At 51.7% G+C, this 11,285-nt stretch overlaps 1 protein-coding gene across 1 annotated transcript; it reads left to right on the top strand.

Moving 5' to 3' along the window:
* Positions 1 to 658: 658 nt before the first annotated feature.
* Positions 659 to 7,724, top strand: LOC132399498 (platelet endothelial aggregation receptor 1-like). Its single transcript, XM_059979926.1, has 5 exons — positions 659 to 833; positions 3,065 to 3,188; positions 3,868 to 3,930; positions 4,097 to 4,306; positions 6,176 to 7,724. Exons 3-5 carry the CDS (start codon positions 3,879 to 3,881, stop codon positions 6,316 to 6,318), a joined length of 405 nt encoding a protein of 134 aa, XP_059835909.1. The 5' UTR covers positions 659 to 833; positions 3,065 to 3,188; positions 3,868 to 3,878; the 3' UTR covers positions 6,319 to 7,724.
* Positions 7,725 to 11,285: the final 3,561 nt, after the last annotated feature.

Here is an 11,285-nt window from a genome sequence, read left to right as displayed (position 1 = left end):
ATGGTAGCTGTGAGAAGATGGCATGGCCCAGATGGAGGGGGTCTTTGAAGGTGGGCATTGCCCCCGTGAGGTAGCGTCTCTTGTCAGGATCTTGGGGCTCCAATCCTATAGCTCCCTGAAAGTGGCTGCACAAGTTCATTGGGTGGTAAAGGAGGCATATGGCTTTGCTTGCCATTATTAGTCAAGGAACTCAGCGCAAGAGTCAAGAAGTAAAGTTGCAGTTTTATAAAACTCTGGTTGCATTGCATGTGGAGAATTACATTCAGTTTGGGTTGCCCCATTAGAGGAAGGATGGGGAAGCTTTAGGAGCAGAGGAGGTTCACCAGGATGAGCTGCAGGGAGTGAGAGAGAGTTTCCTTTGCAGTGGTGTAGGCTGAGAGGAGAGTATCTTAATATTATGAGAGGTACACATAGACTAGTGAGTCAGTCTATTTTCCATGGTAGGAATGTAAAAACCAGAGTAGGTGAGAGGCAGAAGACTTAAGAGAAATGTGTGGGGCAAGTTTTTTGTTAAGCAGAGTGGTGGGTGGCTGGAATGTGCAGCTAAGGGGAAGATAGAGGCAATCAAGAGTCTCTTAGACAGATAGATATGCAGGGAATGGGACATTGTGTAGCCAGAAAGGGTAAGTTTAGTTAGAATTAGCGAATGATGGGCTGAATGGCCTGTTTTGTGGTGTGCTGTGCCTTGCCCTGATCTAAATGAACATTGTTCCCCTCTCTCCTTAGACGTGCCACAAAGTAACATCCATTACTACGCCAACCCCAGCTACCACACCCTGCCACAGCGACCACCCCTCCCTGAGCTACCCAACAACAGGAACGGCACCATAAAGGTAAGATCTCCCTCACTGGCTGGACTGGGCCAGTGGGACTGCTGAGAAGATCAGAGTCACTGTGTTCTGATTAGATGGTCCATTGGTAGGAGCCAGGGTGGTCAGTTGTGACACACTGAGAGTAGAGCGGAAACTTCCACAAGAGCAAATCCCGGCTGAGCTGAACAGACCAAAACTCAGTCAACACACCCTGTCAAATCCTGGGGCTTGGGCTTCCACACCGCCTCTTCATGGGTCATCAGGACCCCTCATTTCCAGGGGCAGTCAAAGTAAATTTATTATCAAAGTGCTTGTATGTAAACAAAGACTGATGTTAGCCAATGTGCAAATGAGGACAAATAGTGTAAATTAATAATGAGAACATAAGTTGTTGAGTCCTTGAAGGTGAGTCTATAAGTTGTGGCATCAGTTTTGGCATGAGTGAAGTTGTCCACGTTGTTTCAGGAGCCTCATGGTTGTAGGACATCCTTGACGATAACAGCAATGGGCTGGGTGGTAGGGGTTTTGATGATGAACGCCGTTTTCTTGAGGCAGCGCTCCTTGTAAGTGAGCTCAATAGTTTCTCAGTTTCCAACAAATCATGGCACTTCCACTGTGCATTTATAGAAGTTTATTAAAGTTCCAGACGACATGCTGCATCTATGCAAATTACTAAGAAAGTAGGAAGTCTAATAAAGTCTTGCCTTCTGTGTGCTGGTCCCAGGACAGATAACACCAAAGGTCCTGGCCCTCTCCAACTTCGATCCCCTAATGAGGACTGGCTCATGGAGCTCCAGTTTCTTCATCTTTCTAAGTCAATAATCAGCTTTGGTCTTGCTGACATTGTGTGAGAAGTTGCTGTTGTGGCACCACTCAGCCAGATTTTCAATCTCCCTCCTATATGCCGATTCAGCCAGCAACAATGATGACATCAGCAAACTTAAATACGGCTTTGGCGCCAACTTGGTCACACCTTCATGAATATAAAGCATATAGAGCCACTGGAGCAACAGTACTGATGCTGATGGTGAAGATGTTGTTTCCATTTCATACTAACTGGTGCTATCAGTGACAAAATCAAGGATCCAGTTGCACAGGCAGGTATCGAGGCCCAGCTCTTGGAGCTCAGTGATGAGTTTCCAGGGGATGATAGTATTGAATGCTGAGCTGTAGTCAGTGAAGAGCATCCTGATGTATGCATCTTCATTGTCCAGTTGTTCCAGACCTGACTGAAGAGCCAATGAAATGACATTGACCTGCTGTGATGGTAGGCAAATTGAAGCAGACCCAGGCCACACCAGGAGTTGATATGCTTCATGACCGATCTCTCAAAGCACTTCATCACAGTGGACAAACGTGCTACTGGATGACACGTTACCATTTCATCTTGGGTGCTGGTATGATTGAAGGGTGCTCTCACATTGGCCTCAGAGATTCAAATCACAGGTTCATCGCGGGCTGCGGTAATTACTGAGGGTGCCTCCATGGTCAGTCAAAGTGAGCATAGAATACAATGAACACATCTGGGAGCAAAATTTATCCTTTATGTCACTTGGTTTTACTTTGTAGGAGCTGATGCCATTCACAGCTGTCAAACATCCTTCTGTGATTCAAGTTTTGTGCAGAATTGCCACTTTGCATGTGAGATGACTTTTGGAGATCATACCTGGACCTCTCATAATTTCCGTAATTGTCAGACCTGAAGCCCTCAATCTAGACTGTGAATCCAGGTCTTTGGGTTGAGGAAGACGGAATGATTTTGTGGTGACACAGTCATACACAAGTCCATTTATAAAATCCTTCACAACTGTGATGTATTCATTCAGATCCTCGGAGTCCTTGAACATTGTCCAGTTCACTGGCTCAAGGCTGTCCCATAGCTGTTCCCCTGCCTCCCAGGACACCTCTTTGTTGTCCTTACCTCAGGCAGGAATTCTTGATGGTAGTGTCAAGTGTATTGGGTCTGCAGCTGATGATAGTTGGCAAAGATTTCTTCAAGGCAGCCCGATGAAAGCCTTCAGCAAAGGATGTGAAAGGCATCAGGTTAGGTTGTTTCTTGTTTGTTAACCAATGGTTTCAGTGAAATACTTTGGGAGGGGAAATGGGTCGGGCTGTTCCCAAGGGATAGAGCTGGGACAGAGTAGAAGAGATTGGGTCTAACACTGACAGTCGCTGGACTTTTTCACCACAACTCTGTGTGCTTGGTATGCCCCACCTACTCACTGTCCTGCCTGCTTCCCAACCCCCAACAGAAGACCAACAACCAGCTGTTCCGGAGCAAGAACAACCTGGAGGTGGAGGGTCCTGGGCCACTGCCGGACTGTAACGCCACCTTGCCCGCTGACTGGAAGCACAGTCCCAAACACAAGGAGCTGGGTAAGGCCACGAAGTGAAATCACCGTGCCCGAGTCTACGTCCAGCATCCTTACCCCTCCCTGTCTGCGGCCAAGCACACACACCACTGACCCACAAAGGTTCTGCTGGCCGATCTGTGCTGAGGGTGGGTTGTGGGTTCAGTGGGTCTGTGCCCTCAAGGAGAACGTAGTTGGGGTGGGCCAATGGTCCTCGTTCTGGTCTGAGCAGAGTTGAATCCCCACCCTTCCGAATTTCTGCCTTCTCTTCCCTCTGTCCCACACCCCCTCTCCCACCAGTATAAACCCTCCATCTGTCCATAACCCATCCCTACTCTGCCCTCCATTATTTTCCTGTTCCCCAGTCTCCTGCACAGTGTCAAAGATCGGAACGGAACCGGTGTTTCTGGAGCTGGGGCGGTGTGCCAGCAGGATGTTTAGTCTGCAAGCTGTGGGTTGATGTGTCACGCTTTGTAAGGAGGTCAGAGTTGCAGCTCAGAGATGGAAGACTGTACTTACAGACTCTTTTCTCCCTCCCAAACCCCTCAATCCCTCGACTCTCTACCCATGTTCTTTACTCCTCTATCTGCTTCCTTGCTGAGTTTGTTCTCTCTACCGTCCCCTCCTCGCTACACCACTGTCCACTCCCACTCAATCTGCCCTCCGCCCCGTCCCCATCCCCTCTCTCTGTACTCTGACCACAGGTGTGCGTCCAATGGACAGGAGCTACAGTTGCAGCAACAGTCTCCCCAAGTACAGCAACACAGGTAGTGACATTCCCCCGCACCCCCTTCACCATCTCACCCGCTCGTCCCCTGCCCACCCGCTTAGTTCCCCCCCACCACCTCCCCATCCACCCAGCACTTCCTCCCAGAACTTTTCTGGACTCGTCCTCTCCCACTCGGTGTTGGTGACCCTGCCCTGTACCCCCAGTACTCTCAGCTTCTGGGCCCGACGTCGGCTCCAACGATGGGTCAGTGAGCAGTGGGGAGAATGTCTACGCCACCATCCAGGACCTGCCCTCGCTGGAGGGGAAACTCCCCGAGTGCAGCTACGTGGAGATGGGGTCGCGAGGTGGACATGATGAGTCATTCGTTGAGAACCGAGCCAACGCTGAGGATGGAAGGGAGAAGGCCAGCGGAGGTGAGGGGAATGGAGTGAGCAGAGATGGTGGAAAGTGAAAGGGAAGGGGGAGGGGGGAATGGTGACCGGGAGGGGGAGTGGAAAGTGGGGAGGAGGAAGGGGAGGGGGAGAAAGAGGGAGAGGAAGAAGAAAGGAAGATGGGAGAGAGAGGAAGGGGAAAGAGGAGGGAGTTGGGACAGGAAATAGGGAACTATGATGGAGCAGGGTAAGCGATGATGGGGGAGTGGGAGAGAACTGGTCTCACCACTGTATGCACAACTGGAGACCTCCTTCTCTCATTGTTCCCTTCATATTACCTCTCCCTTGCTCCCCTTCCCATTCCAACACACCCGTCCTATCCCCTCCCCTACTCCATCTCACTCCCCCCACCACCCCTCCCCCATCACCAATCCACTCCACCCCTCCCCCACAACCACCCCTCCCACACCACCACTCCACCCCTCCCCCACCACCAATCCACTCCACCCCTCCCCACCACCAATCCACTCCACCCCTCCCCTATCCCACCACCCCACTCCACCCCTCCCCACCACCAATCCACTCCACCCTTCCCCCACCACCAATCCACTCCACCCCTCCCCTATCCCACCACCCCATTCCACCCCTCCCCACCACCAATCCACTCCACCCCTCCCCTATCCCACCACCCCATTCCACCCTCCCCCACCAATCCACTCCACCCTTCCCCTATCCCACCACCCCACTCCACCCCTCCCCACCACCAATCCACTCCACCCTTCCCCATCCCACCAATCCACTCCACCCCTCCCCTATCCCACCACCCCATTCCACCCTCCCCCACCAATCCACTCCACCCTTCCCCTATCCCACCACCCCACTCCATCCCCTTTCCTCCCTTTCCTCTCCCTTCTCTATCCCCCTTTCTCCTCTACAACCCCTTCTCCACTCAACTACCCTACTTCCACCTTCTCTTCTAACCTCTCCCCACCCCTTTTCACCTCTTCTGCCGCTACACTTCATCCTCCCTTCCTCTCTGATCCCTTCTCCCCACCCCTCCCTACCACTTCTTGCCACCCCTTCTACACCCTTCACCCCATCCCAACCAGCACCTCTCCCCTTCTAGCCCATTTTCCTTCTCCACCCTCCCCTCTCTGACCCCTTCTCCCCTCCTCCCATTTCCCCTCCCTTCTCCTTCACCACCTCCTCTCCTCCCCACTCACTTTCTAATCTCTTCTTTCCTCACCCTTCTGTCTTCACCCCCTCCCTTGGTCCCTCTCCCTTCTCCTGCAACCATTGTAACTCCTCCCAAACCAATCCTCTATGCTTAACCCTCCCCTAACACATCTCTCTCCCTCCTCCTTCCCCTCTCCCTTCTTTTTCCCTTCCCTTCCTCTTTTTGCCCTTGCCCTTACAACCACACTACTCCCCCACCCACTCTCCCTTCCCTCTTCTAACCCCTCTCACTCCTCCGCTTCCCCATCCATACCCTCCTTCCTTCTCCCTCCTCTCCAGTCCTAACTTCCTTTCTTCCCCTTGTCCCCTCCACTTCACCCACTCCCCTTCAACTTCTCCACTTTTAACCTCACCCCTCCCATCCTCCCAGTCTCCTGTCCAACCTCTTCTGCCTCTTCACTCACCTCATTCCCTTTCCCTCACCTCACCCTGAACCCTCCCTCCCATATTCTGTCCCCTTGCTGTCTCCCTATCACCCCTCTCTATCCCCCTCAAAATCCCTTTCTCCTTGTCCCCATCTCCCTCTCCCGCCTTCCTAAATCCCTACCCCATTCTTCTTCATCCACTATCCCCGTCTGCTCCCTCTGTCTTCACCCTACCCCTACCCCTCCACGGGCAGGTGGGATTCGATCGGAAATCTTTCCTTGACCCGCGTTTTCCCTTTTCTCCGCTCAGGGCCATCTGTGCGAGGAGAGATCGTTCCGGTGTCCCGGGACAATCCCGGCCACTACTCCTGGCCCAGGAACAGCCACATCCCCAGCCACTACGACCTTCCCAACAGCCACCCCCATTGCCCCTCCCCACGTCAGCAGAGGTAGAGTCTGGGAGGGGACGGACTGGGGCAACCCCAGCGCTACCTGCTGATTGCCCCTCGGCCGCGTCACTCAAATATTGAAACCATCATTTGCCGGCCACTGTTCCCTGGATCTGAGGAGCCGCCGACGGACCTATCTCCCCAAATATCTGCCAAATATTCCCGAGCTGGTTACTAGGCTGCTGTCCAATGTCGCAGCGAGGGGTGACCCAACGGCTGGAATTGTGGGGAATTCCCTTGGGTTGCGGATGGCATTTCCATTCAACGGAGAACGGGACAAACGCACGTCATAAGGAAATGCAGGACACTGGGGAATGCGGGCCACTGGGTAACTAACACAAGACAGAAGAAAACACCGGCCACTGGGTAACGCGAACAGCCAGCGGGGACAGAGAGCAATTCAAATGCCCCCCGCCCCCGCAAGCATGCAGACTGTGTGGGGTGGGGGCGGTGGAGATGACGGAAAACGCAGGCTGCAACATAGATCACGGGGAAACAGGGCACGCAACCCTGAGCGGCCCAAGTACAGATGTTTGATTCCGCTCGTCAATTGCGGGTTTATTGTTGCGCGGGGATGGGAAGGTACGCTTGCTTGGCTCCCATTGAATAGTATCGTCACTTCGTGGGAGGGGAGGTACTGAGGGAGCGTCTCGCTGTGGGGCAATACTGGGGAAAAGTCACAGCGTGGGAGGGGCGGTACTGAGGGAGCGTCTCGCTGTGGGGCAATACTGGGGAAAAGTCACAGCGTGGGAGGGGCGGTACTGAGGGAGCGTCTCGCTATGGGAGGGGCAATACTGGGGAAACGTCACAGCGCGGGAGGGGCGGTACTGAGGGAGCGTCTCGCTGTGGGGCAATACTGGGGAAAAGTCACAGCGTGGGAGGGGCGGTACTGAGGGAGCGTCTCGCTATGGGGGGCAATACGGGAAACGTCACAGCGTGGGAGGGGTGGTACTGAGGGAGGGAACATCGCACCGTGAGAGGGGCAATACTGGGAAACGTCACAGCGCGGGAGGAGCGGTACTGAGGGAGCGTCTCGCTGAGGGGCAATACTGGGGAACGTCACAGCGCGGGAGGGGCGGTACTGAGGGAGGGAACATCGCACCGTGAGAGGGGCTGAATTGTCATCTTCCGTGGTGTATTGAATTATTGTCAGTGCTGATGCCACCACACTAGCGATTTTCCTTCTGTTACTGCTCCGAGCCCTGACTCGAGTTGGAACCGTGACAGTATGTAATTAAACGCTTCCAGCCTGCTTCTCGATTCCTGTGTGATGGGATGAGGTGTGGTCCGGCCTGCGGCCTCGATCCCAACTCTCACAATAAGGTTTATAAGCACGGACGTATATGTCAAAATTACCGAAAATGAATAAATAGTGCGAGAAAAAAATAGAATAACTGGGTAATGTTCCTGTGTTCATGGACCGTGTGGAAAACTGGTGGCCGAGGGGAAGAATCGTTGAGGCTCCTGTATCTCCTCCCAAAGTGGGCATGTCCCCAGTGGCTGGGGTTCTTCAGAAATCGCCTTCACGAAGATGGCGAACTTCCCAGCTGGAAAACAGCTTTGGAGCAGTTTAAAACCATCCTTGCTTTCTTCTTACCCTTTCTTTTCACCTCACCTGTCCCTTCCCCTTCCCCTTCTCGCGTGGTCCACTGTTCTCTCCAATTAGATTCCTTCCCCTTCAGCCCTTTACCTTTCCTACCTGTCACAGCATAGCTTCTCACTTCATTCCCTCTTACCCAGGTGGGCTTCTCCGATCAGTTTCTATCTTGTTCTCTTCCTTTCAAAGCCCGAAACTTCGACTGTTTATTCCCTCCACAGATGCTGCCTGATCTGCGTTCCTCCAGCATTCTTCGGAACACAACAACTCTGTCGTATTTATTCCAACCTGGAGAATATCCTGGGAAATGTGGTCTTTTGGCGGGCGGCTCCAGACCATGGATCCCACCGTCCCGAACTCCGGGTCCAACGACCCCGGACGCCTTAGGCCTCTAGCTCCGGGTCCAGCTCGGACTCGGCCGTCACCACGTCCCGGCTGAGAACCTCCTCGCTGCCGCTGGGCCCCCGGACAAGCACTCTGCAATGCTGGTCTCTCAGGCTGCCCTGTCATCTCTTGGGTAGTCGGACCATACACCTTCCTCCCATCCTCTTTTCCCTGAGTACCCCAACCCTCACCTTTGTCCCCCCGCTTCTCCCGTACCTCAGAGTCCTACGATGCCAAACTCTTCAGTTGCCTCGTCTCCGAGTGTCCTTACCACAAACTGCTCGTTTCTACCTCCTGCCCCACGGGACTCGTGTGTGCATACCCCGACTCCATTCTTTCCCTCTTGCTTCAATCCCTTCCAACTTACATCCACAACACTTCTCATGCTCGCCCTCCTCAATGACTTTCAATTTCCTAGCCCTGACCGTGGATGTCCAGTCCCTATACACTTATAGGCACCATCAAGGAGACCTTAAGGCTCTCCACTGAATCTCAACAAAAGACATCCTGCCCATTCACCCCTTCCCTCGCCCCAATTCAGGGCCCCAAACAATCTTTCCAGCTGAGGCAACACTTAACCTGCAAATCAGTCAGGGTCGTCTATTAGTGAGACCTGACGTAACTGGGGACTCTGCTTTGTTGAGCACCTCTGCTCCATCGGCTAAGATCGGAATTTCCCGGTGGCCAAATATTTTAATTCCTATCCCTATTTGTGCGTTGGCATGTCAGTCCTTAGCCTCCTCTTCTGCCACAATCAGGCTACTCTCAAGGAGGAGTAATACCCTATACTCGTCTGGGTAACCTCCAAACTGATGACATGAATGTTGATTCCTCATTGTTTCCCCCTCCCCTTCCTTCTTATTTTCCACTCTGCTCACTTACCTCCTCAACTGCCTATCACCTCCCTGTTGCCTTTCCTTCTTCCCTTTCTCCCACAGTCCACTCTCCTCTATCAGATTCCTTCTTCTCCAGCCTTTTACCTTTCCCACCCACCTGGCTTCATCTATCACCTTGCTATCCTCCTTCTGCCCCCACCCAACCTTTTTTTATTCTGGCCTCTTTCCCTTCCTTTCCAGTCCTGTAGAAGGGTCATGGCCTGAAACATTGACTGTTTGCAAGACCATAAGACTTAGGAGCAGGATTAGGCCATTTGGCCCATTGAGTTTGTTCTGCCACTCAATCATGGCTGATCCTTTTTTCCCCTCCTCAGCCCCATTCCCCGGCCTTCTCTCTATAACCTTTGACACTACACCCAATCAAGAACTTATCAAGCTCTACCTTAAATACACCCAACGACCTAGCCTCCCTAGCTGCCTGTGGTAACAAATTCCACAAGTTCACCACCCGTTAGCTAAAGAAATTTCTCTGCATCTCTATTTTAAATGGACACCCCTCTACCCCAAGGCTGAGCCCTCTTGGACTAGACACTCCCACCATGGGAACCATCCTTTCTGCATCTACTCTGTCTAAGCCTTTCAACATTCGAAAGGTTTCAATGAGATCTAAATTCCAGCGAGTCCAGAACCAGAGCCATCAACCATTCCTCAGATAATAATCCTTTCATTCCCGGAATCATCCTTGTGAACCTCCTCTGAACCCTCTGCAATGCCAACACATCCTTTCTTAGATAAGGAGTAGAAAATTATTCTGAAGGTGAGGCCTCACCAGAACCTCTTGAAATGAATGCCAACATTGCATTTGCCTTCCTCACCACCAACACAACCTGTAAGTTAACCTTCAGGGAACCCTAAGTGCCTTTGCATCTCATTTCTGTTTGATTTTTCTCCCCATTTAGATTATGGTCAGCCCATTTATTTCTACTACCAAAGTGCATGACCATGCATTCTCTAACATTGTGTAACCCCCTGGGTCGCCTCAGGCTCACTCAGCTCAATCTTGTCTAGGGGGAGCAGCCTTCGGCCCCGCCAAACTGGGTAATCAGCTGGTGTGGGTGCTGTGTGATGTCCCCGCCTCGCCCACAAACAGACAGTACACCATATGCGATTAAATCAGTACAATTTATAAAGGTTACTATAACTAAGTGATTAATAACGATACAGTATATATGAAGAAAAAAATAAAGAAAAGGCGCCAAACTTATCAAAGTCCAAACCACTTCGTGCACAACCGTTGGAGCTCAACTACTGAAGTCTTCTGGCCACCATTCGATCCCCTCCGAACTCCTCGACTCTCAGCTCAGGACCCTCCGAAGTGGTCAACCAAGCACATCTAGCTTCATCCCCCCCTCCTCGGAATACCTCCTGGCCTCGGACCCCTGCTTGGGGTCCGTTCCTCGCCCAGCTTACAGCATTGCGTCCTCTCTCTCTCACCCCCTCACGCCGATCTGCCCAAAAGCCCGTCAACAATCGCTTACAGACTCAGAAGAAAGAACAACATTAATCCGCATTTGGTTTACAAAGGAATACAATTTTCGTTATCAGTAAATTTTAACCCAAACAAGCTTCCAGCACTCTCTCGCAACAAAGAAGCATTCCTGCTAGTTAACATAACAAAGAAGCCCTTTTGATTACATACACAGTAACAAAGAGAAAAAGAAGAAACCCCTTTTACAATTGTATTTCATTTGCCACTTTCTTGCCCATTCTCCTAATCCAAGTCCTTCTGCAGCCTACTTGTTTCCTCAACACTACCTGCCCTTCCACTAATCTTCATATCATTTGCAACAAAGCCATCTATTCCATCATCTAAATCATATGCACAAAAACAAGTGTTCTCAACACTGACACCTGCGAACACCTCTAGTCACTGGCAGCAAATCAGAAAAGGATCCTTTTATTCCCACTCACTGCCTCCTATCAATCAGCCAATACTCTAACCATGCTAGCAACTTTCCTGTAATACCATGGGCTCTTAACTTGGTAAGCAGCTTCTTGAGTGGCACCATTTCAAAGGCCTTCTTAAAGTCCAAATATACAACATCTACTACATCCCCTTTATCTATCCTACTTGGAATTATTTGAGGAGGTTAC

Source organism: Hypanus sabinus, chromosome 9, assembly GCF_030144855.1.
Source record: "Hypanus sabinus isolate sHypSab1 chromosome 9, sHypSab1.hap1, whole genome shotgun sequence".
Classification (NCBI taxonomy): Eukaryota; Metazoa; Chordata; class Chondrichthyes; order Myliobatiformes; family Dasyatidae; genus Hypanus; species Hypanus sabinus.
This window is presented reverse-complemented; position numbering and strand designations above follow the sequence as displayed.

Bases quoted from the DNA above. Each gene is read 5' to 3' on its own strand.
- LOC132399498 (XM_059979926.1), top strand. From the start codon at position 3,879: ATGGACAGGAGCTACAGTTGCAGCAACAGTCTCCCCAAGTACAGCAAC. The intron at 3,931-4,096 runs GTAGTGACATTC...CTGTACCCCCAG, and splicing joins CCCCAAGTACAGCAACACAG to TACTCTCAGCTTCTGGGCCC. The intron at 4,307-6,175 runs GTGAGGGGAATG...TTCTCCGCTCAG, and splicing joins AAGGGAGAAGGCCAGCGGAG to GGCCATCTGTGCGAGGAGAG.